We start from the raw sequence: 21528 nt of genomic DNA on the forward strand, positions 1-21528 counted from the left end.
GCAATGCATTTCGACTTTATTTTCATGGTCCCACGTCCATGGTCCATTGTTGTTCATTGAAAGGCGACGATGTGCATTCTAATAGCTTCAACGCGGATTCTCTCGATTATGTATTCCGATGCTATCGCTCTACGTTTGACCTTAATTAGCGCGCATCTTCAAGCGATGTCTGGTTCATTGTTGTTCAGGCCGCACCTAATTCAATGTCTATATTCTACATATCACAGAGTGATTAAAATGTAGCTACCTCTCTTCCTTCCCAAGTAGCATATTTGTACTCAATTTCTATCGTCAAATCTTGTATTAAATTACATTTATATTTTGTAGACTTTACTGGAAGAATACAAATTTAGTCTGAATGCACAATCAATTTGATGTAATATATTGATCAAATATAATATCAAATTGTTAACTATTTATTATTACTAATATTTTGCTTGCTTGAAGAAATTTTCCAAAAATTAAAAATGTGATTTTTGTTTAAGATCGACACATTTTGATACACAAGATCTTTTTGATATATATATATGTATATAAACAAATTAAAAAATTTAATGAATTGATTTAACAAGTTGTATTATATTATATATAATTTTTTCTGAATGCTGTATTACAAATATTAAGTATAATATGTATTTTTTTTATAACGGCACTTTATGAAAGCACACTATATAGTATATAAAAATTACAAGCGTTTATCGACTTGGCGCCACAAATTTTCTCTAACCATTCAGCGTTTTGTCCACCTGATTGCGCCACTGAACGCGAATTTATCTCCATTCATGCTTTAGAGAGGCGCGTGCTTCCGTAGAAGCAGTCATGTCAGATGAAGGGATTTTTCGCGCGTGCGTAGTTGCGTATGAGAATCAGATGACCTTTAGCAGCGTATATATACTATCGAGATTCATGGTATCATTAGGGCCCTTATAAAAAAAGCAAAAATATAGAAAATTATCTTTTATAGAAAATTAATAAATTCTATTAGTATATGTATATATATATATATATATATATATATATATATATAATATTAATTTACGTTCAATATAAATTTAATGTATTTTGTATATTATTAATATAAGCAAAGATACATTAAAAATCTATGTGGATCCAAAAACGTACGTTGCATGAATACGAGTCTGTCGAGGCAGCACTTGCTGTCGTAAGCCGTAGTACGTTATATAGGTATGGTTAGGTTGGGAAAAATTCCTCCAGCTGACAACATTGATTCACAAACTCGTTGCCAAAATTTTCAAACAAGTGTTTGTACTTTTACACTTTTACGCTGGCTAATTCTAATATCACTGATATGACGGAAGAGGATGCGGCGGATCTACAATTTCCAAAAGGTATATATACTTTCTGATTATATCGTATGCAAATTGGTAGGCATGTTATAGAGCTAACCTCATTTCCATGATATGTTTGTTGCGGCAATTTAATAGGAAAAATTAATCTTTTCAGCTTTCAAATTAATCGAACTTTTCATTATAACTGCGTTGAAAGCGAAAATATGTTTAGCTATTTTATATTTTAAAGTTTTGTGCGCGTCTCAAAGGAGAATACGGTGCACATACATTGTAGAAATCTTTAGTTGTTGTAACATTGAGTATGATTTTGATATTAAATAAAAAATCAAATTTAATTTTTATAAATTTATATATACAGAAGTATGTTTTGAAAATCTAAATATATAATAAATATGTATAGAATATAAACAATCAAAGAGACATAAGCTTCTATTATTGTTTCAATGATAATATTTAAAGCAATATACAGTTACATCCATTGTTGATGTGTGATTGTTTCCAAGTATAAAATTTAATTTGTATCTTGAGAAAGTATTATTTAATCTGAAATTTAAGTTTGATGTTATGTTAATGTTAAGATTAAGTTTCATCTCTCAAAGTTTATGTATAGTTCCAAGTAGTTTTTTTTAAATAGAATTTCTATCTTTTGTGCTATCACAATTTAAAAATGCCTGCACATCCGAGTGGCCAGGGTTAAGGTAATGAATTTCCTCTTTCAGACTGTTCACTGAGTCCGAGAGACAGATTTGAGCATGACACAGAACTTGAGATGTCAGTCCTGAAGGATGAAATTCTTACTTCAGATCCCATGTGCCATGTGTGTAAATCGATTCTTGTGGAGCCATATATTCGTTGCGCCATGTGCAACAACGTTGAGATATGTCCCCCTTGCTTCGCCAAAGGTTGTGAGATCAATGAACATAAGAATGATCACGATTACGTGATTATAAAAAACGAATTTCCTCTGATTGATGGTAGCGGTTGGATTGCCAAGCAGGAGCTCGAGTTGCTGGACGTCGTACAGCAATGCGGTTTTGGAAATTGGGTCGATGTAGGACGTAGGATACAAGGAAAAACTGCGGAGGAATGTAAGATGCATTATCTGCAACATTACATAAACAATCAAACTCTACCGGGCTTGCCAAAGATCAAGGATATCAGAGCCAGCTTATTCGCTTGCGAACCGATTCCCTACCTATATAAGTTACAAGATGTAGAAGAGCCGCCTAGATTCGCTCCGAATACGATTAATGCCAAGTTATTGGCTGGGTACAACGCGGCTAGGTCCGATTTTGAAGTAAATTTCGATAATCATGCGGAATCGTTGGTGGCCAATCTCGAATATGACGAATTCCAACCGAACGACGACGAATATGCATTAGGACAGGCTTTGCAGACGGCAATAGTGCAAGCATATAATAACAGGTTGAAGGAGCGCGTGAGGAGACGGAGGATCGTACGCGATCATGGACTAATCATTTTTCGCAAGACTATATCATGGACACAAAGATACGAGAACACAATAACGCGATCACTTGTAGAGAGATTGCTAATATTCATGCAGCTCGTGGATGGAATGGAATTTGACTTTCTCATGGAGGGTTTGCACCGCGTTGGCGAATTAAAAAATCGGATCAATAGACTTCTGGAGTTCAGGGGAAACGGACTCAAACACTTTCACAGCGTACCAATGTTTCAGAAGTTGAGCAAAATAAGACAAGATAACGAGCGGGAAAGAAAACAGTACATGAGCAATCCGGAATACAGTTGGAGAAGTCTATTACCCGACGCTGGTTGCAACAGTCCGATTCTCGGAAACATGCAACGCAAGTCTGCGCCTCCTCTCGCAATAAAGGGTCTACCGGGATACGAGAAGTTGAGCGCCGACGAGAGAGAGCTCTGCTCCGTCGCGAGAGTAGTCCCCGCTAGTTACTTAGACTTTAAGCATCTTCTGATAACGGAAAACAAGAAAAGCGGCTATCTTAGATTAGCGCAGGCCCGTATTCTCCTGAAAATCGACGTGAACAAAACGCGAAAAATATATGATTTTTTGGTTGAAAATGGATACATTAATAAACCGGCTCAATAATATTTAGTTTTTTAAATTGATATGATGCAGAAAATATGTAGCACTCGATATGTAGATACTGTGATATTATGAATTAAGCCAGATGTATCATTGTTTTAAGAAAGATTTTGCATTTTAGAAAAAATAGCTTTTTTAGAGTGTCCAAGTTTTGTACGCATATTTATATTAATGTTTTTTTATTTTCTTTTAAAGAAATTATAATTGCTATTATTTTAAATATTACAAAAATTAATCAGTAATCCATGTTCTTCAACAATCAATCATGTAGTAATTGACAATAGATTGCAATAATATAATTAAAATATTTCTTTTTAAAAGTCTTGACTAAAATTTGTGAATATTAATGATCGTAATAAGTAGATGTTAATATAATGTGAGAGTTTTTTAATGATATGTTATTAGCAAATGTGTTATACTTTATATTTTTTAAATTTTTTAATCAAATAAAATATTTCTAGCAATGCGAGATAGTTTAATTATTAGGTATTCATTTCTTTTTATATTTATTTATAATTATCATTAATATTTGCTAAATAAAGTTCCTAAATTTAGACAATTTTGAGAAAGTATTAGCGAATTATCACACATCAATTTGTTATATGATAAAATATTTGTGATTAATTAAGTATTAAAATGATTCCCCTTCGCAGAATTCGAAAATGCGGAGACATTGTTGATATCAGAAGTTTATATGCTATTAGAGCATAGAAAGGCTCAAAATGAATCGGCCGAGGAAGAGCAAGAATTTTCCGAGGTTTTCATGAAGAGCTTGACATACACTAATCGATTCGGAAAATTAAAAAATAAGGAGACAATCGCAGCTGTTAGAAGGTAAAATATATATGTGTATATATATATATATATATATATATATATATATATATATATAAATTAGTATGTAAAATATTCCTATCACATACACAATGAAATGCGAATGGCGCAATTAATAAAATGCGAAATATTTTGCAGTTTGTTGATGCAGAAGAAGCTACATAAATTTGAGATTGCCTCGCTAGCTAATTTGTGTCCCGAAACTCCGGAAGAGGCGAAAGCTCTTATTCCTAGTCTCGAGGGACGTCTAGAGGATGAAGAACTCAGAACGATATTGGATGATATACAAACAAAAAGATCTCTACAGTATTGAAAAATAAATTTTTTATGTATGATTTTTATATTTCTTTCTGATATTTTTGCCAAAAATATAAATATGAATATAATTCGAATTATAGTTATTATGAATACGCGGCGAATCTCCCTTTAATATAAAGTTTGTTCTAATAAAAATATGACATTGATTTATGTATTGCTGTTGGCATTCTCTCTGGCATAAAATTTCATTAAGTATTATTTTAATGAGAATTTCGTTCTCGATATTCATTATAATGAAACTTTACTGTTAGAATTATGTTATACATCCAATTATTACGACTACTAATTAAGTTACCGATTTAGATATTGTATCATTAATGTTAATTAATAAGACAATATTTTCTTTCTTTCTCTTCTCGTAAATTAAAAACTTTAAAAAAAATTATCATCTTGTAAGAAATTTTCTCGTATTGAAATTTGAAGAAACCGTTGCATATTTGAAAAAAAAAATTGTTAGAAACATACTCGCGTTGTCAGAGAAATCGTATCCAGTTTCCCAATGCCAGCAATTTGCGACAAGTTGAGACAACTCGTGAAAGAAGACGACGCTAATCGCGCTGACAACCGTGTATTACTGGATAATTATGGCTTGGCATGAAGCAATGGTGGACTCTCATCTTGCAACATTTTTGATAACCGGCAGCAAGGTAACCCGCTTTCCTTAGCAAAGTCTTGCTGCTCTCTTTAGCAAAGTCAAGCTTGTGATAAGGATCAATAATGTTATTCTACCTATCATTTACCGCGAATCATAATGATCACTTCACTATGTGAAGAGTGTTTGCATTAATAAAACACATTGACTTTGTAGCCTTTCAGTGGTTTTCTTTTTTACTGAATGTTTTTGCGAAAAATTCCTGCGTTTTTATAAAACATAAAAGAGGGATAAAAGAAAATATGATCTTTTTCATTTCAGTTTTTGAAGATATAAAAGACAACAAAGACATCTATGTCATCTTCGTTCTTTTTTTTATATTAGCATATATTTTGGCGTTTAAATCTCATTCCAGAAGAACGCGCACAACACGAATTTTTCCATTTCAATATTAAATTACAAAAAGTAAACTGAAAATCAAATATTTCATATTCAATAGTTTACATTACATTTTCTTCAAAGATGTATAGTTTTTATTCGCTACATTAATAATAGCGTCAGTATTGCACAAAGAATATATAAGAAAATATTGATATTAATAAAAAAGTATGGATGTATATATACTTTAAAGTATAATAACATTTTTTAATCAAAGACATAATAAGTATTAGTTAAAGTATAAGCTAAAGTATTTTTATGATAGAAATTTAAGTGTGTTGCTAAAAATATATTTATCTTTAAAAAAATTCAATAAGAAAATGTACTTTCCATAATTAATGAATATGTATATAATTATTCTTGTCGTCGAATATCATCTTATTTTGTACAATAGCGTCTGTTGACGTAAGCGGAATGAAAGGATTTCATGATTAGCGACACTTCGTTTTATCAGCTCATAGCTTCTAACGGCCATTATATATAAACGATTATTATAAGACTATTTTATGAATCATTTGTTCTTGTTTGTGCAAGTTTCCCTAGTCAAATGCAACGCGCGATAGCTCATAATAGGCGTTTACATATCGGTCATGTAATGACACTTGCATTAGACGAGTGGCGAGAAGAGAGCGGCGCCGTCGTTGGCGACATGTAATCACCCGCAGCACCGCTCCCATGAAGGGGGGGCCTCTTAAGATAATTACGACGACCCTTAATCGTCCGTAAACTTGGAGAAAATGCGCGCGATTAATAGTCGATAGCGGAATCGAAACGATTCACGGAGAGACTTTAAGCCGGTGGGACCAATGAATCTATCGTATCTCGAAATAGCATCCATTCACATTATTGAAAAAAGATTCTATCGATTTAGTAATTTTAATTTTTTTACGAATTATTTCCATATTTCTTTTTTATAGCTATTATTTTCTATGATTATAAGAAAATAATAAAATAAATAAAAAATAAAATAATGACATATTTTTTTTTAATAATTTTTTAAAATTTTCACTATGTATTAATATATAAAACAGTTATTTTATAAAATTTCTACAAAAAGAGAGAATTCTAAGACTTTAAACTTATCAAAATTTAATATTGCCAATTCACACATTTAATTAAAACATTAATAATTTTCTCATTTTTGCAATTTGAATCAAGATATACGTCAATCATATTGTGAAAATGCTTGTAAATTGATGCATAGACGCTGTGCTGAGGGACTCGTTATTTTCACGCTTGTTATTTTCCTAATATGACGTTATTTTCTTGGAATTGCGTGGCAAATATAAGCTGCAGGACGAGCACGCTGTAGAGGACGAAATAAAGCCAGAAACGCGCAACAAGTCTATATTCGCGCGGTGAGTCCGGTGGCCAATCGATGGAATCAATTTGCATAATGTATACACGCGAACGTATATGCTCGACAATGCCTTGATGCCATAGAGTTGCCTTTATATGACGATAGTGGAGTAACGTTGATGTTCGCTAACGTCAATAATATCACGAAGATAAAATTCATGAAAACAAAATTGGAGTGTATTTTAAGTACGTACGGGATATGTGCAGCAAACTATGAATATCATTTTATATATTCTCGTATGAATATCATTGATGTATATGTGATCAGAAATTTTTTTTCTTGAATAATAAAATTGTATTTAATTTAATGTGTACTCAAATTGAGAGATCAATATTATTCTGGATAAAATCTCAAAATCATATCTAAGAGATCGATATTGTACATGTGCATTGAAATGATTTATGATTTCGCTTATTCTTGAAACCATTTAGTATTTCAAACTTTAATGAGCTCCCGCTTTTAAGCGAGTTTCTCAGGGTACTAAACGATTGTCAAACTAATGATGTTGCAGGATACGAGTTCTGTTGTTTTAATGTACCTTTAAACGAGGTTTGAACTGATGGTTCAATGTAACAACAATTAATAACGCACGGTAATGCATTACATATATGTAACCAGCTATGGAACAATATACTATCTAACAATGTACATTGTTACAATGATATATTGTATTTCGTATGAATATGTTTTTTCCTGCAAGCGCAATGCATTTTAGATCTCTGCTAAAAAAATAAACTCCGGGAATTAAATTTTATTTGTTTTATTTTATTAGTTATCCGAAAGAATATAAATATCGGAATATAATTTAAAATAACTCATTTTAAATAAAAAGTAATATTTAGATTTCATATTATACATAAAGTTATTAGACTATGAAAATATCTCCAAAAATTTAAAAGAAAATATTACAAAAAATAATCGGCGTATAAATTTATTATTTTATTAAATAGTTATGAATTATTATAAATTTATCTCTTCTCAAACTCTAACGCAAATTTGAAGCGGGATATTTTAATTAAAAGCGAAATTTAGATCTTTTATATATTTCTAGTTTTATGAGAATATCTCTCGAAAACTTTAAGAGAGAAAATATTACAAAAAATGAAATAGCATAAATTGATTATTATGCTAATTAATTATGAATTAAGAATTATATAAGTTCACCTTTCTTCAAACTCTAATGCAAATTTAAAGCGATATATTTTAATTAAAAGAAATATTTAAATCTCTTACATACAACTTCTAGAGATATGAGAATATCTCCAAAATTTTAAGAAAGAAAATATTATAGAAATAATCGGCGCATAAATATTTATTATTCTACTAAATAAATTTCTAACATGAATCTTACCTATTTTATTACAGGAACGAAGTCTAGAAGAGCAATATCTAATTCGGCGAAATGATCCTGACATCGGCAATGAGTCGAGTAGAAGCGAACGGACGCTCCTACTTAGACCAGTATGGTGCACAGTCAGCGATCGAATGAAGGAGCGAGCGAACGAGTCTTGTTGACAAGGCACCACGGTCGGTTCGGTCGTGGCAACCGAGCGCGGCCGATCATGGCCGAGGATTGCCGAGCGCGAGCGAAGCGCCACAGTGCGGCGGAGTCGTTCCCGAAGATACATTCAGTCTATTCTAAACCGGCGCGCGAGTTATACGTTTACGTATCCTGGTCCTCGCGAGCGCAATTTCATCGCGCATCGTCGGCTTCGTCGACGATCTTCTTCGTCGTTTCTCGCGATATATTTCTGAACAGGAAACGCCGCGCGTTCAGACACATATAAAACTGGTGCAAAAATCGCGTTTCAAAGAGCGGGAGAGACTTCTTGTCTCTCTTTCTGTACCTCTTTCCCGCGACTCACTCATTTTTGAAACCCGCGCGTGTTTGAAAGCCCGCGAGAAAGTTTACATCGCGACGAAGAGAAGCGAACGCTTCGAACAAATCGAGGTATTTTATTATTCGCTATTAATCTTTCTCATTCTCCGTCATTCTCTGTCTTTTTCCTTGTATCATTTATCGTTGTGTTATTTCCCCTCTCTTTCTTTCTCTACCTCTGTCCCTCGCGCTCTACTCGTTTCTCCGCGCGTATATTTTCCTCTCTTTCTCGCCCTTTCTTCGTCTCTTCATTCGCACCGACATCGTCTCGTGGGGGTCAGTGTCTGCTCGATCGGATCCTGAGCAGGAACATACCGGTGGAAGAGAAGAACGACGATCTCCCTCTCTCTCTCTCTCTCTCTTTCCCTCGGAATCGCAACGATCGCGCGCGCACTCACTCCATGTCCTCCAAAGATCGTTTTTGAAGCGGTTTGTTTTTCGCGCCACGCGAGAGTAGCAATGTGACGGCGACGACAAAATACGGGCTCGATATCGATGAGTTACCGATTATCGCGCGTGTCTCGGCGTGATTTGATCGTGTCTTCGTTTGCGAGAAACTCGCGCATTCCTTATCGGGTCGTTCCTAGTATTGCTCGCTTTTTTGCCCGTCCAATTCTTCCTACTCGTCGCATCATTCTCTGTCTCCGTTCTCTCTCTTTCTCTCTCTCTCTCTCTCTCTCTCTCCTTCTCTCGTATATTCGACGCGTACACTTAGTGCGCGCGCGCTCTCTCTCTCTCACTGCCTCTATCTCTCTCACACTTGGCTTTATCGCGATCGTAGCTAGCCATCTCGCTCGCACGCGCTGCGTGTTTTCTTGCGAACGAGAATACGAAAAAAAGGAGAATCGACGCGCAAGTGATACCGCCGCGCGAAAGAAAGACGCATGTCGTCTGCGAACTAGTCGCGAGTTTGTGTTTTTGTTTATGCGAAACGGACTCTTGCATCGGTAACTACGCACTGGACACTGCGCTGCGCTGCGTTGCTACGTCAGAGGAAGTGCTAGTGGACGCGCCTCGGAAGGACGTCGCAGGAGGCGTTCTCCAGAAAGGTGAATACTGATTCTCTTTATCAGCGTTTAATATATCCCCGTAAAAAGCACGCTTTTTCGCACTGAAAGTAAAAGTTCGTATAATCTTTGATAAGAAAAATTAATAAAGCTGTATCGAGAGAAAAAGGAAAAGAATCTTTTGATATATTGAAATGTACGAAATTCTACGAACTCGCCTGTTTAATTCGATTAATCGAGTGCGCCATTTTTAAGCAGGATTCCAGTTAGCTGTAATGGTCATTTTGATATAATTTAAAATTAAAAAATTCAAAATAACAACAACTTTTGCCTATCTAGGATTTAGACGAAATATATTCGCGTATAAAATAAATAACGAATGACGACTTTGAATATGTATTTTTATGTACACACCGTATATATTAGCGTACGCGAAATATACATTCGCAAACAATAGGTATACGAAAAATCGCTATTTGTTATTCACGAATACATTTTGCCTGCAACACCCGCTGGAGGCGAGTTGATTCATTGTAGCGATCAGTATTGTCGACTTGAACACACAACATTGTCGTGTACGTTTGTCACGCAAAGTGTTCAGAACATAGAATGACTTTGCTACTATTGTTACTATTACATTCAGTATAACACATTATGCTAAGTTACATTCACGTGCTCGTCGACATTCCTTCGCTTTAATAGCAGGCGAGTTTTTTAAAAATCATTTCCACATTTTCCAATAATTATTATATATATATATATATATATATATATATATATATATATAATAATTATTGGAAAATGTGGAAATGATTTTTAAAAAACTCGCCTGCTATTAAAGCGAAGGAATGTCGACGAGCACGTGAATGTAACTTAGCATATTATTATATATATATACACATATATTTTACTACAGTTTATTTTCGAAAATGAATTAATTTAATTCTTTTAATAAAACTTAGTAATTCATTGATCTATAATAATATTCGTCTAAAGTTTAGAACTGAATTTGATAATTGTAGAATATACGAATATAGTATGTATATCTTTTTATATATTTACTAGATTGTGCGTGCTTTTTTTGTATACTATTTGTCACGAGCTTAGGTTTTTTCGCGTAAAAATATTGCCACAGGAATCCTTTACGTTTAGGACTCGAACAATATTTAAAATTGTGTAAATTCTTTTTCATGTAAAAGCCGTTCGTTTGTGCAGGGTTAACGTGCATTAAAACAAGCACGCGTGCGCTTACGCTTGTTGCATAACGATACTTAGCAGGTTGCTAAAAGACGCGCGTTGCCGCGGTCGTTTCTTGATTATGAATGAACTTTTACGTATATCGGGAGTGGATTTAATTACGAGCACATTAGATAGAATTTATCGCGCTGGCATTTTGCCGCAGCGTGTTTCCGCGAAACGGGCGACTGGCTTTGTAAAGTGAACGAGTATAGTGAATGGAGGCGCATTAATAAATGAATGAAACGATTGTTAAGGGCACACAATGCATCGTGCACTAATAAAATAATAGCCATAGATAAATTAATATATACATGAGAGACTCTTTCCTTTTTTTCTCTATATTTCGTAATTATCTCATCGATATATGTTTGAATGTAGTTTCACGTTTTCAGAGATTTTTTATTAATGCACTTTTATTAATGCTATACTTTATTAATGCACTTTTATTAGCACTTTACAAGTATCTAATTCTCGGTAAATGTAGAAACTTTTAATATACCTTTAAATATCTCTTTTAAGAACAAGAGATATTTATATTTATCTAGTTTATTCTATTTAATATTTAATTGCGCCTTTAATTATCTCTCGATATTTAATTCATTAAATAAATTTCAAGTTATTTAATAAAGTTTCTTTGTAAGAGAGTAAAATCGATTTTAAATTAATCGAATGATTAATTATTTTTCCGCCTTACTTGCGAAACTTTATTTATCAAATTATTTATTTCGGGAAGTTTTGTTATTGAATAATATCGTAATTAAAATAGTGATTACATTTTTTAGAGGCAATATTGAATTTGAAAATTTGAGACGAGTTTATGCATTCGTTCTCATTTTCCGGGACACTTCGTATATTAGTATAGTAATCGTTATTCACACAGGTGCCGGTGAACTCGACGTAATGGCGTAGGGCGTGATAAATTAGATGGCTGTAATGCAAATTACACCAGACGGTTTTCTATGAATGAATGCGCACGTACTGCATGTTGAACTTTAATTTACTCGCGAGCGAATTTACTTGCAAAAGATAAGGAAGAGAGGAATGCATTATGACGATTGCATCTAGCGAAGGAGAGGATATGTGGAGGAGGTCACAATATTTTTCCTGCATTATGTATATGATTTATCTGTCGTTTATCGAGCGACCTTTGTTATTGCAAAATGCCAATGGGCGTTCATAGTATATGTAGTGTAGTTCCCTGTCGTCCCTTTTTTATTAGATCATTATACAAATATTATCTTTCTAGAGAGAGAGAAAATCTCTTTTTTTATGTTGTACTTTTAAAATATTGTACTTTTAAAATATTTTCAAGCATATGTTTTCCCGAATAAACATGTCCTGCGTAAGTCGTTAATAGTTCCGAGTCTGACGTGTCAATTCTGTCAGTTTCAAATGTCAATTCGTAATTTATTCGTTTTCACGAGTCGCGCGATTCGTCGGGCTTTCGCTTTTTATCGCGGAAAAACAAATGCGAGAAGGCTTTTATCTCATCGCTCGGAGGCTTGTTCTCGTAAGATCGAAAAACAACTAAAATTTTTCTTCAATTATTGAAAAGATGCCTGTTATTGGAAATTTTCTCATTTTTATCCGATATTTTTATCCGATATTCTTTTATTGCCGATCTAAATTGTAGAATAATTATTCGCAATTAAAAATATTTTTTTTTATCAACGATTTCTTCTATTTATTTTTGCCTTTGAATATAACTGAAAATCGCGTTATGAACATTTCGTCGCCGATTAAGACGGAATAATTTATTTGTCAGTATTTAACATCAATTCGATCGTATTAATTACGAATTAGGCAATTACATTTTGCTATATAATATGACGGAAATTGGAACTAATTTTTATTTTGTGTGTGTATATATATATATATATATATATATATATATATATACATATATATATAATTTATTTTAATAATTTCTAATTTTAATTGTTTTAACGGGAAATTATATCAACATGTTTTATAAACGCTATTTTGAAGCATTCATGTGATTAACGAGTAATTAAAATACTGTGAAATTAACATAATTATCTTCTTATCAAATTGTTATTTCATGTCGTTATGTTTTTTGTTTATTACTTATTTTATATTAACAGTTTTTTTTTCTGTACGAATTTTGTCAATACCTGTATTGATTTAATTTGAGAAGTGATCCAATTTATATTATGATTTTCTTGCGAACGAATCAAATATTCATGTCCCTGACATGATATAAAAGGATTATGTTTGCTTGCTACATTTCTGTTGGAAATTTCTAACGAAAATGCATCTCTCTTGAAGGATTGAGAAAGCTACATGTTATTCGTCGCATGGCTTCTATATACTCGAAAATATTTCTTGATTTATTTACTCCAAAAATGTACGAGATTTGTTCTTTATTTTATTATATTTGTATATTATTGTATTATATTTCTTATAAAATTATATTAAAATTATTTATTTAATTCTATTTATATTTTTAATTGCAATATTAAGAAAATATATTTTTATTTCTTTTACAAGAAAGATTAGTTAAATATATATTAATTTGCAAAAAATATTTTAATAATAAAGAGTAATAAAGTAAATTTTCAAAAGCAGCACTACTATTTAATAGAAAATATTAAAATTTAGTATGCTATTTTTTCAATTAAGATTCTATGCATAGTTTTAATTTATTAATTAGTTTCAAATAAAAATAAAAATATTAGGTTCAATGAATATTGATTAATTTTTTATTATTATGTGTGTATGATTCATACATAAGTAACGATAAATATATTGTAGCATGAACAGCTTGCATCTCGATATCATGAAGTAATCGAAATCGATTTGCATATGAGAATACATTGTAAGAATAATAATAAATAATAATAATAATAAATTAAAACTGTTGGGGATTTTTCTATTAATTTAATGTTTTGTATATTACTTTTTACTAAAAAATTTATAAAGTAATGAATCGTGATTAAAGTGTAAATTTTTAACTGTGCCTGCGTCCGGTGACGATTTATCGCTGAGTTCGCGTCTTCATCAGTAAAGCAATACGTCGCGGATGGCGAGTTAGATAGACGAAAGCTGCATTAGTCGGTCGCATCTGTCAATAATTATTATCACGGGCACGCACACAGTGCGTACGCCGCAGACGGTTGCTGCATGCGCGTTATCCGACAAAATACAACAAGACGAGCGATATCAATGACCCGCAGATATGATGGGAGAGACAGGAGGAAACGAAGTAAGTCTTCGTAACTAGAGAGAAAGAGAAAGAAAGGGAGAGAGAGAAAAACGGAATAGGTGACGGAATAAAAGATTGAAGAGAGAAATCGAGACGGCACTTTTCGGGAACCTAATCGTAATTACAGTGCATCTCACTAGCAGATAATAAAGCCACGGTATTTATAAAATTGCTTTAGATAAATTAATAAAACTCGGTGAAGAGAAATATGTCTTTAATCATTGCGCATCAAATGTTAGATTTGCACTAGTAACTTTCTAATAAAATAAAGGTAATTGCGAAACATTTAATAGTTCAATCAATAATTTACTTAGTTATTAATATTTTTTTTTTTCATTATTTTCAGTTTTTATTTTATCAAATTGGAAACATTTAAATTTCCACAAAGCTAGCACTCCTATCAGAAAAATCAAATTCTATGATATATATATGGCATGATCAAATGTTAATTTAACCTCGTATTTATTGATTGAATTTATGAGTATTTTATTAAAGTGAAATTATTCAATACGAAGCAAACATGATATGCAAATAGTATATTTTCTTTAACAACGCACGATATGTATGTTTATCGGCTAAAAATCTAATAGAAAATATTGTCTGATAGTTCTCTAGAGCTATTCGATCGATAAATTAAATTAAGATTTAGGAAAGTAAACGGATAATAAAAATCTCTTGCTCTTCAGTTAATCTTAATAGAACTTGTTTGGAAAACTTTAGTCTGCGAGAGATCGCGTTACCCTTTCGGAGAGCTACGACGAGCTCTAAATTGATTTCATCGATAAGAGAAAGAGGTTGTAGTCACGCGAACTGTCTTCTCAATTGGCTTGATATGTTCCAGCAATGGCGACTCTTTTATTTAACTTTAACTCAATTATTTTGCATTTTGTCACTTCAAAAATGCCGATCGTGTACCATTGATTTCAAGTTTACATTAATTTTTACATTCGATTTTCATATGAAAATGGAAATTATATGATCCATATTCTGTAATAATATTGAAAAACTTTATATACGAATTCTTTGACTAACGATCGTTTATAGAAAATTTTAGAAAAAAAATATGGAACGTATATGTCGAACAAAATATTAATTGGTGCTTAGATACTCTTTGTAAAAACATTTCACATATGCAATGATTCAATAATTAAAAAGTGAGAGTATCTGTACATTTCAATAGACTTAGATTATAGCTATCTGCGGATATAGCGAAATATGACTTCGCAATTTTATAAATTCGTCGCAAAATCCGAATTTAACTGCAAGATAACAACAGCTTCATAGCGCGGCACTTTTATTCACAGCCATCTCGTAAAGTTTGTTTTAGCAATTTGACGTTGATTGGTATAAGCGACAGTAGCGATAACGGTAATAATCATATTTGCACATGTAATCTTGGTGGAAAATACGTCTTTACGATTATAGACACTTGAGAGTCTCTCGTTAACCAGGATGACAATTAAACATTTCATTATTTGCGCACACGTATTTGCATAAACGCCAATTATGTAATTATATAATGATAAAGACGCGCTATGTACATATGAAATATTTGAAAGCCGATAATTCATATGTGCGATAAGATCTTAAACTTCGCGTTTCACGAAGCAGTAATAAAATTTCTAACTGGTTTTCTGCATTAAATTTATATTTTTTTTTGTTGGTTTTCTGTAAAACTTTTGATCAATACGTAAGAACGAACAAGAGTATCTCAATATCGATATACTATCGAGTGTGAAATTTTTTACGATATCATGAATTTCAATAATACAAAGCTGAACATGAAAAGTAGCACCGGTTGAAATAGTGACAGTGACATATCGGCTATGTCTTTGATGAAATTATTAGTCATTAATTTTTAGGGTAATATTAGCAATATTAACTGTTTATAGTTATTGTGATATGAATGATAATGCTTCATCGAATCAATTTTATCAGGTGAGAAATGTCGCCACACTTAGCGGAATCTAAATTTGATAAAATTATATTAATCTAACACTCACATTATTTCTTTTTATTTTTAAATATTATAAATATTATATTTTTCAAAAGGTTAAAGAGTTGTATAATAGAAAAATTTATAAATTTATTTGTGGGTTTATCGCGGTTCTTCTCTCTAAATTAATTTTTATAGTTTTTAATATTTTCTATCGTGACAAAGCACGAAAATTGTTAATCTTTCGCGAGAGTGAATCTCCAAACGCGAATGGAGAGGAGAATGGGAGGAAGACACGAGAGAGGTAGGATAAATATACAAGACTGCTATTGGTTATCGTCATCGATTTGATCAGAAGATGACTCGTCTTCTTAATAGCGCTATTTTATAATCAGGATTGTGTACATTATATGCATGTGAGTTGCGAGAACTTGTTACTTTGAAAATCTTTCATACGGCGCATGTAAATATTTGTGGAATTCCATTTCCGCGATCATCCCATTTTAAAATTGCATTCGTAATCACGACGAACATTATGACGCTATTCTTCTACGTGTATAGTCGGAAACTTCTTATATAATCATATCTCTTTATTGTATGGAAGGTAGCTTAATAAAATATTTACTGTGTTTGACAACGGTTAATGTTCCTGGTTGCAGCTCGCCGGTACTTAGCGTGAATGTTTGTGCATGTTCATCAGAATCGATCGTGTATTCAAACCGTCTGTTACATTTATAGTATATTTATTTTCGGTTTAATCGTTGTACTTTGTTATTAATTAGAAAATAATTTTTTTGAAATTTGTATTGCACGTATTATAAAATATATTTGTATAGTAAAAGATATATATAATATATATATATATATATATATATATATATATATATATATATAATATGATACACAATTTAGAAATAAGATTTAAATGCAAAGATCTGGGAGAAAGAGCGTGAAAAAAGGGTGGGAATTAAAGATTACTTAAATTTTATCATTTTGACGAAATTAAATACACATAATGCTAAAACATCGCATACATCTTGTTTTTCTATATTATTTTTCCATGCACAAAGCTCTTGCAAAAATATATTTTACTACTTTTTTGTCTCTTGATTTTATTTATCTTTTTTTTCCTTCATTATTTTTTCTAATTATTTTTACTATCATTTTCCATCGACTATTTAAATTACTCTTTTTTCTGTGCTACTAAAAAAAAAAAATAGGATTGAATCATAATCTGATAAAGTTAATTTTTTTGGACATATAATTATAGATTCACTAAACGTTTTTTTTTCTTCAGTACCTGCTTTATGAATTTTTAATCCTTTTTTTCTTAGCATTCTATATATTATAAGAAATAACATGTAGAAACATACAAAATATAAATATGTAATTTTCTCACTCTCCTTTTAGCACTCGTTTTAGATTAGTCTTTTTTATCTATTATATTAACAAAGATTTTGGTGATTGTCATCACGATTGTTATCACTTGTCTTCCACTACTGTCGCTAACCACAAAGTAATTCCCTGTGAAAATAGATAAAAAAGCAAGTAAATATTGAGTTCAAATAATAACGTGTTTATGATAATCATTATTTTTATGATTACGCGACCTTGATGTTTTCGAATATTTTCGTACAATTATAAATATCGATATATTTATATAAATTACGAAGTATGAATTTCAAATGACAAAAATTTTAGGAAAATGTTGGGAAAAAGTTATCCGGAATAGAAAACGTACGAATATATTAGAATTTCTTAAATTTATAATATCATTTATAACATTTTTTTGATCCGAAACTTAATATTACAATATTGCATATTACAATATTGTATATGTGTGCGAGAACAATTGTTTTACAAAATTAATGTAGACATTGCATTTCTTATATATTTGGAAGATTTGACATTTGTTTCACTATTCGTATTAGAATTATTAATCTTATGACAGTTCACAATATACATACAATGTGTGATATCAAATATTGTAATAATAATAATATTGATTATTGATTTGTACCTCGTAGAATTTATCTTCTAAATATCTGCAAATTAATACATTCTCATGTTATATAATTACATCATACACAAATATGTCACATGAATATTGTAATGCGGAGATGCGTGATATATGAATCGACTATGTCGGGCTATGTGTTTTATGGTAAATCTTATCGATCGCGTGAAATATTCCTCTTTTTTGCTTTGACATAACACAATATCGTAACTTCTGGGTAATGGACATCGTCAACGACGATTAGTCGCTAGTGTGCGGCGCAAAACGATTTGGACGGATTTCAGAAATGTGTCTAATGGAGGCGCGCCGGTTTCATCATCTCGCGATGGTTTTGTTCACACTTGATGCACACAAGTAGCTCTTAATCGACTTGGATGCTTTGGCCGTCTCTGTCCACAAATAGAAACGAAAAGAGCTTTTGTGAGACAGATTATTTTTTTTAATACTTTTCTTTTTTTTCATATCGAGGAATTAATTATTCTATTAATTATTATAGGAATTAATGTTCTTTTTTCGCATCAAAATAATGCAAATTAAATTAAGTCTAACATATAAGAAATATCGGTTTTGTAACATCGTGTATTACATGGACTTATAATAATATTATTGCACGAATTTTATTTCATTATATTAGTAGTTTACATGTGTATTTATTATATAACATTTTAATGATGAAATCGGTAAATTGTTTTTTTTGGAATGCGAGTGATATTTGGAGTTTAAGAGATAAAAAAGTTAATATTTAGTATCCTTTTAATTTATAAAACTTCATGCGTAATCGCAATTCTATATTGACCTCTATTTCGAACCTCATTGTTTCATTGATTAATTAAATTTTTTTTATGAGATTTCATACATATTTTAAAACTTGTTAAAAATTTCTTAATTTAATTAAACTAATATACTGGTAAAAGAAAATTATTATTGGATATGGAATATATAAAGTAATGTATAAGATAAAAATATTACATATACAATTCTCTCACATTTCTTTTTTGGCACTCGTCTCTTTGTTAACAAACGACTTAGTTGGTGTCACTTGTCACTTCTCACTCGTAACTGCCTTCTGTTATAAAGAATTATCCATACTTTAAGGCGTTTAAGGACAAATATCTACAAATAGAAAATATTTATCTGAAATATTTACATGTTTATAATAACCGCAAGGTTACTCAGGAACGGCGAGACATGGCGGGAGAGAATTCAAAAGTTGTTAAACTGTTGGTTGAACAATATTTATTGCTTAATAAACGAGAAAGATAAGCGCTTTCGAGAATCGAATCAAGATAGCGAATAATTAACAGATGCGATCTAGAGCATGTATACAACACCATGTATACGATTCCTTATGTATGGCATATCGAAAGGTCCTTTTATCAGTTTTCGTCTCCTTGAAAAACCTTTGATTTCTGAAATCTTTGGCTGCGGATGGGAAAACGCTAGAAATGTTTTGAAGCATTTGATTGAGCAATCAGGACGAAAAGAGTAAAGATTTCTTTATTCTGATTAGTTAATGCAATGCTTCGAAGCATCTCTATCATTTTTTTTTCAAGTACAGCCTCTTACACATGTTTATAAAAATTGTCTTTCTAACTGCCGTGTAAACTATCCGGACAAGATATTTTTACAACTTGGGAATTATAAATATTAATATCTACTAAAGTGAGATGAAAACAGAAATGTACTTTTGTAGTGACAAAACTTGTAGAAAAAAATCGAAAAACAAATTATCCAGAATAGAAAACATATTTTTTTATAGAAATTTATTGAAAATTTAAAAATTATTACAAATATTATCAGTATAATTTGACATTAAAATATGTTTAGAAAATGTGTAGTAAAAAGGAAGGAGAGGAGGAAAATTAATTATTTAATATCCACGTATTACGAAATTAATTTATGTACATTACATTTTTTACGATATTCATTCCCTTGGAAGTTTTAATATCTATTTTAGCATTTATAGCAATAATAATCTTCTCCTGATAACAAAATTAATAATGCGTGTTTTAATAATAATATTAATATTCGAATCGTGGAATTTATTAACAAAGTATTTCACAAATTAATATACATTTCTCGTATGTGTTACGTGTGTCTATATTATATATGTATATATCACATAAACATTATATACAATGTAGTGGGGTCTTATTCGTATATACCGAGTGTTTTGTGGTAAATCCCATCGATCGCGTGAAATGTCCCCCTTTCCCATCGCGACGAATATGGTTAGTCCGGGTTAATGGACGTCGTCGACGACCATTAGTCGCGCGAAGCGATCTGGCCGGATTCCAGAAGCGTCTGGCAGAGGCGCCGGTTTTATTGTCTCCCAATGGCTTTGCCCACGCTTGATCCACACAGGCGGTGCTTAATCGTCACGCTTTGGCCGCCGTGCGCAATCAAATTCGACGACAAAGACCTGTGACAGATTATTTTCATGTTCTCTTATTATTTTTATCTTATTCTCTCTTTTACATCTCAAGGACGCGAGTGATTAAGCTAGATATAGTTTGCTGTAGAATTTTCATATATCAATTTAAGATTATAGAGAATGGACATTATGTATAATCTCTTCATCTGCCATTTTTTTGAACGAGATATGTATGTATCTCACAGCTCAACTCAGTTCGTATTTTCCGCCTTTGAATCGCGATGAATAATCGTGAATCTGATATGTGTGTACGAATTATTGAGAATTCGCTAAAAAAATATCACGCGATATCTCTAATCGCGATAATCGTGCCGGATCAAACTATTTTTCGATCATCTGTGTGAGATTATATGTGATGTTTAAGCAAATTTGCATGCTTGATATAGATAGATGAACGGATATATAAATCGCATCGACAATTTCTATTTCGCAATAACAATGGAAGGCCAATTATGAATTATGTATACGCGTGCGAAATTATCGCGGAAGCTCCGGCTATTAAGAGCGGAAAAACGGACCGAGGCAGAGAGAATTTTGGAATCAGAGGTAATTGGCAGATACGAGAAATTGATGTTGTTTAAAGATACAATGCAAATGTGACGTGAAACCCATTTTCTACTATCGAATAATCCTCAGTCGTTGGCGTGCAATCACAAAACGCGAGTGAAGAGCTTTAATGCTCTCGTGTTTTTAAGCTCTCGCGATTTTTGCAGTTCGTCAAGCTACATGCCGTATGTAATACATTGAGAAAAAAGATCAATCATAATTACATAGTAAAAAAATTATACTTAAAATTTCTATATTTTTATAATTATTATAATTACTATATTATATTTTATAATTACTATAATA

At 31.7% G+C, this 21528-nt stretch overlaps 2 protein-coding genes and 1 long non-coding RNA gene across 6 annotated transcripts in view; 2 read left to right on the top strand and 1 right to left on the bottom strand.

Annotated features, from left to right (window-relative positions):
• The first annotated feature begins 1195 nt into the window (after positions 1-1195).
• LOC126851409 (DNA-directed RNA polymerase II subunit Rpb4-like) lies at positions 1196-4622 on the top strand. Of its 3 annotated transcripts, XM_050595353.1 has the most exons (3): positions 1196-1349; positions 4050-4230; positions 4369-4622. In XM_050595353.1, the coding sequence occupies exons 1-3, from the start codon at positions 1310-1312 to the stop codon at positions 4541-4543; spliced, it is 396 nt and encodes a 131-aa protein (XP_050451310.1). In that variant the 5' UTR covers positions 1196-1309; the 3' UTR covers positions 4544-4622. The 3 variants fall into 3 exon arrangements, with proteins under 3 accessions (XP_050451310.1, XP_050451308.1, XP_050451309.1); XM_050595351.1 differs by lacking the exons at positions 4050-4230; positions 4369-4622 and adding an exon at positions 2030-3861; XM_050595352.1 differs by lacking the exons at positions 1196-1349; positions 4050-4230; positions 4369-4622 and adding exons at positions 2055-2212; positions 2289-3861.
• A 3936-nt stretch (positions 4623-8558) lies between these two features.
• The window catches only part of LOC126851381 (uncharacterized), a 127836-nt gene continuing 114866 nt past the window's right edge, over positions 8559-21528 (top strand). The window contains exons 1-2 of the mRNA XM_050595292.1: positions 8559-8889; positions 9599-9866. The gene's annotated coding sequence lies outside the window, so the exon portion shown is untranslated. The remainder of the gene's footprint in view (positions 8890-9598; positions 9867-21528) is intronic.
• Positions 17169-19319, bottom strand: LOC126851440 (uncharacterized). 2 transcript variants are annotated; one of them, XR_007687667.1, is made up of 4 exons: positions 19229-19319; positions 18246-18631; positions 17526-17749; positions 17169-17425 (listed from the first exon to the last, which is right to left on the bottom strand). It is a non-coding gene; the product is annotated as an uncharacterized LOC126851440 (long non-coding RNA). The 2 variants fall into 2 exon arrangements; XR_007687666.1 differs by having other exon boundaries at positions 17169-17428.

The sequence above is a fragment of the Cataglyphis hispanica genome, chromosome 8, assembly GCF_021464435.1.
Source record: "Cataglyphis hispanica isolate Lineage 1 chromosome 8, ULB_Chis1_1.0, whole genome shotgun sequence".
NCBI classification, from domain to species: Eukaryota; Metazoa; Arthropoda; class Insecta; order Hymenoptera; family Formicidae; genus Cataglyphis; species Cataglyphis hispanica.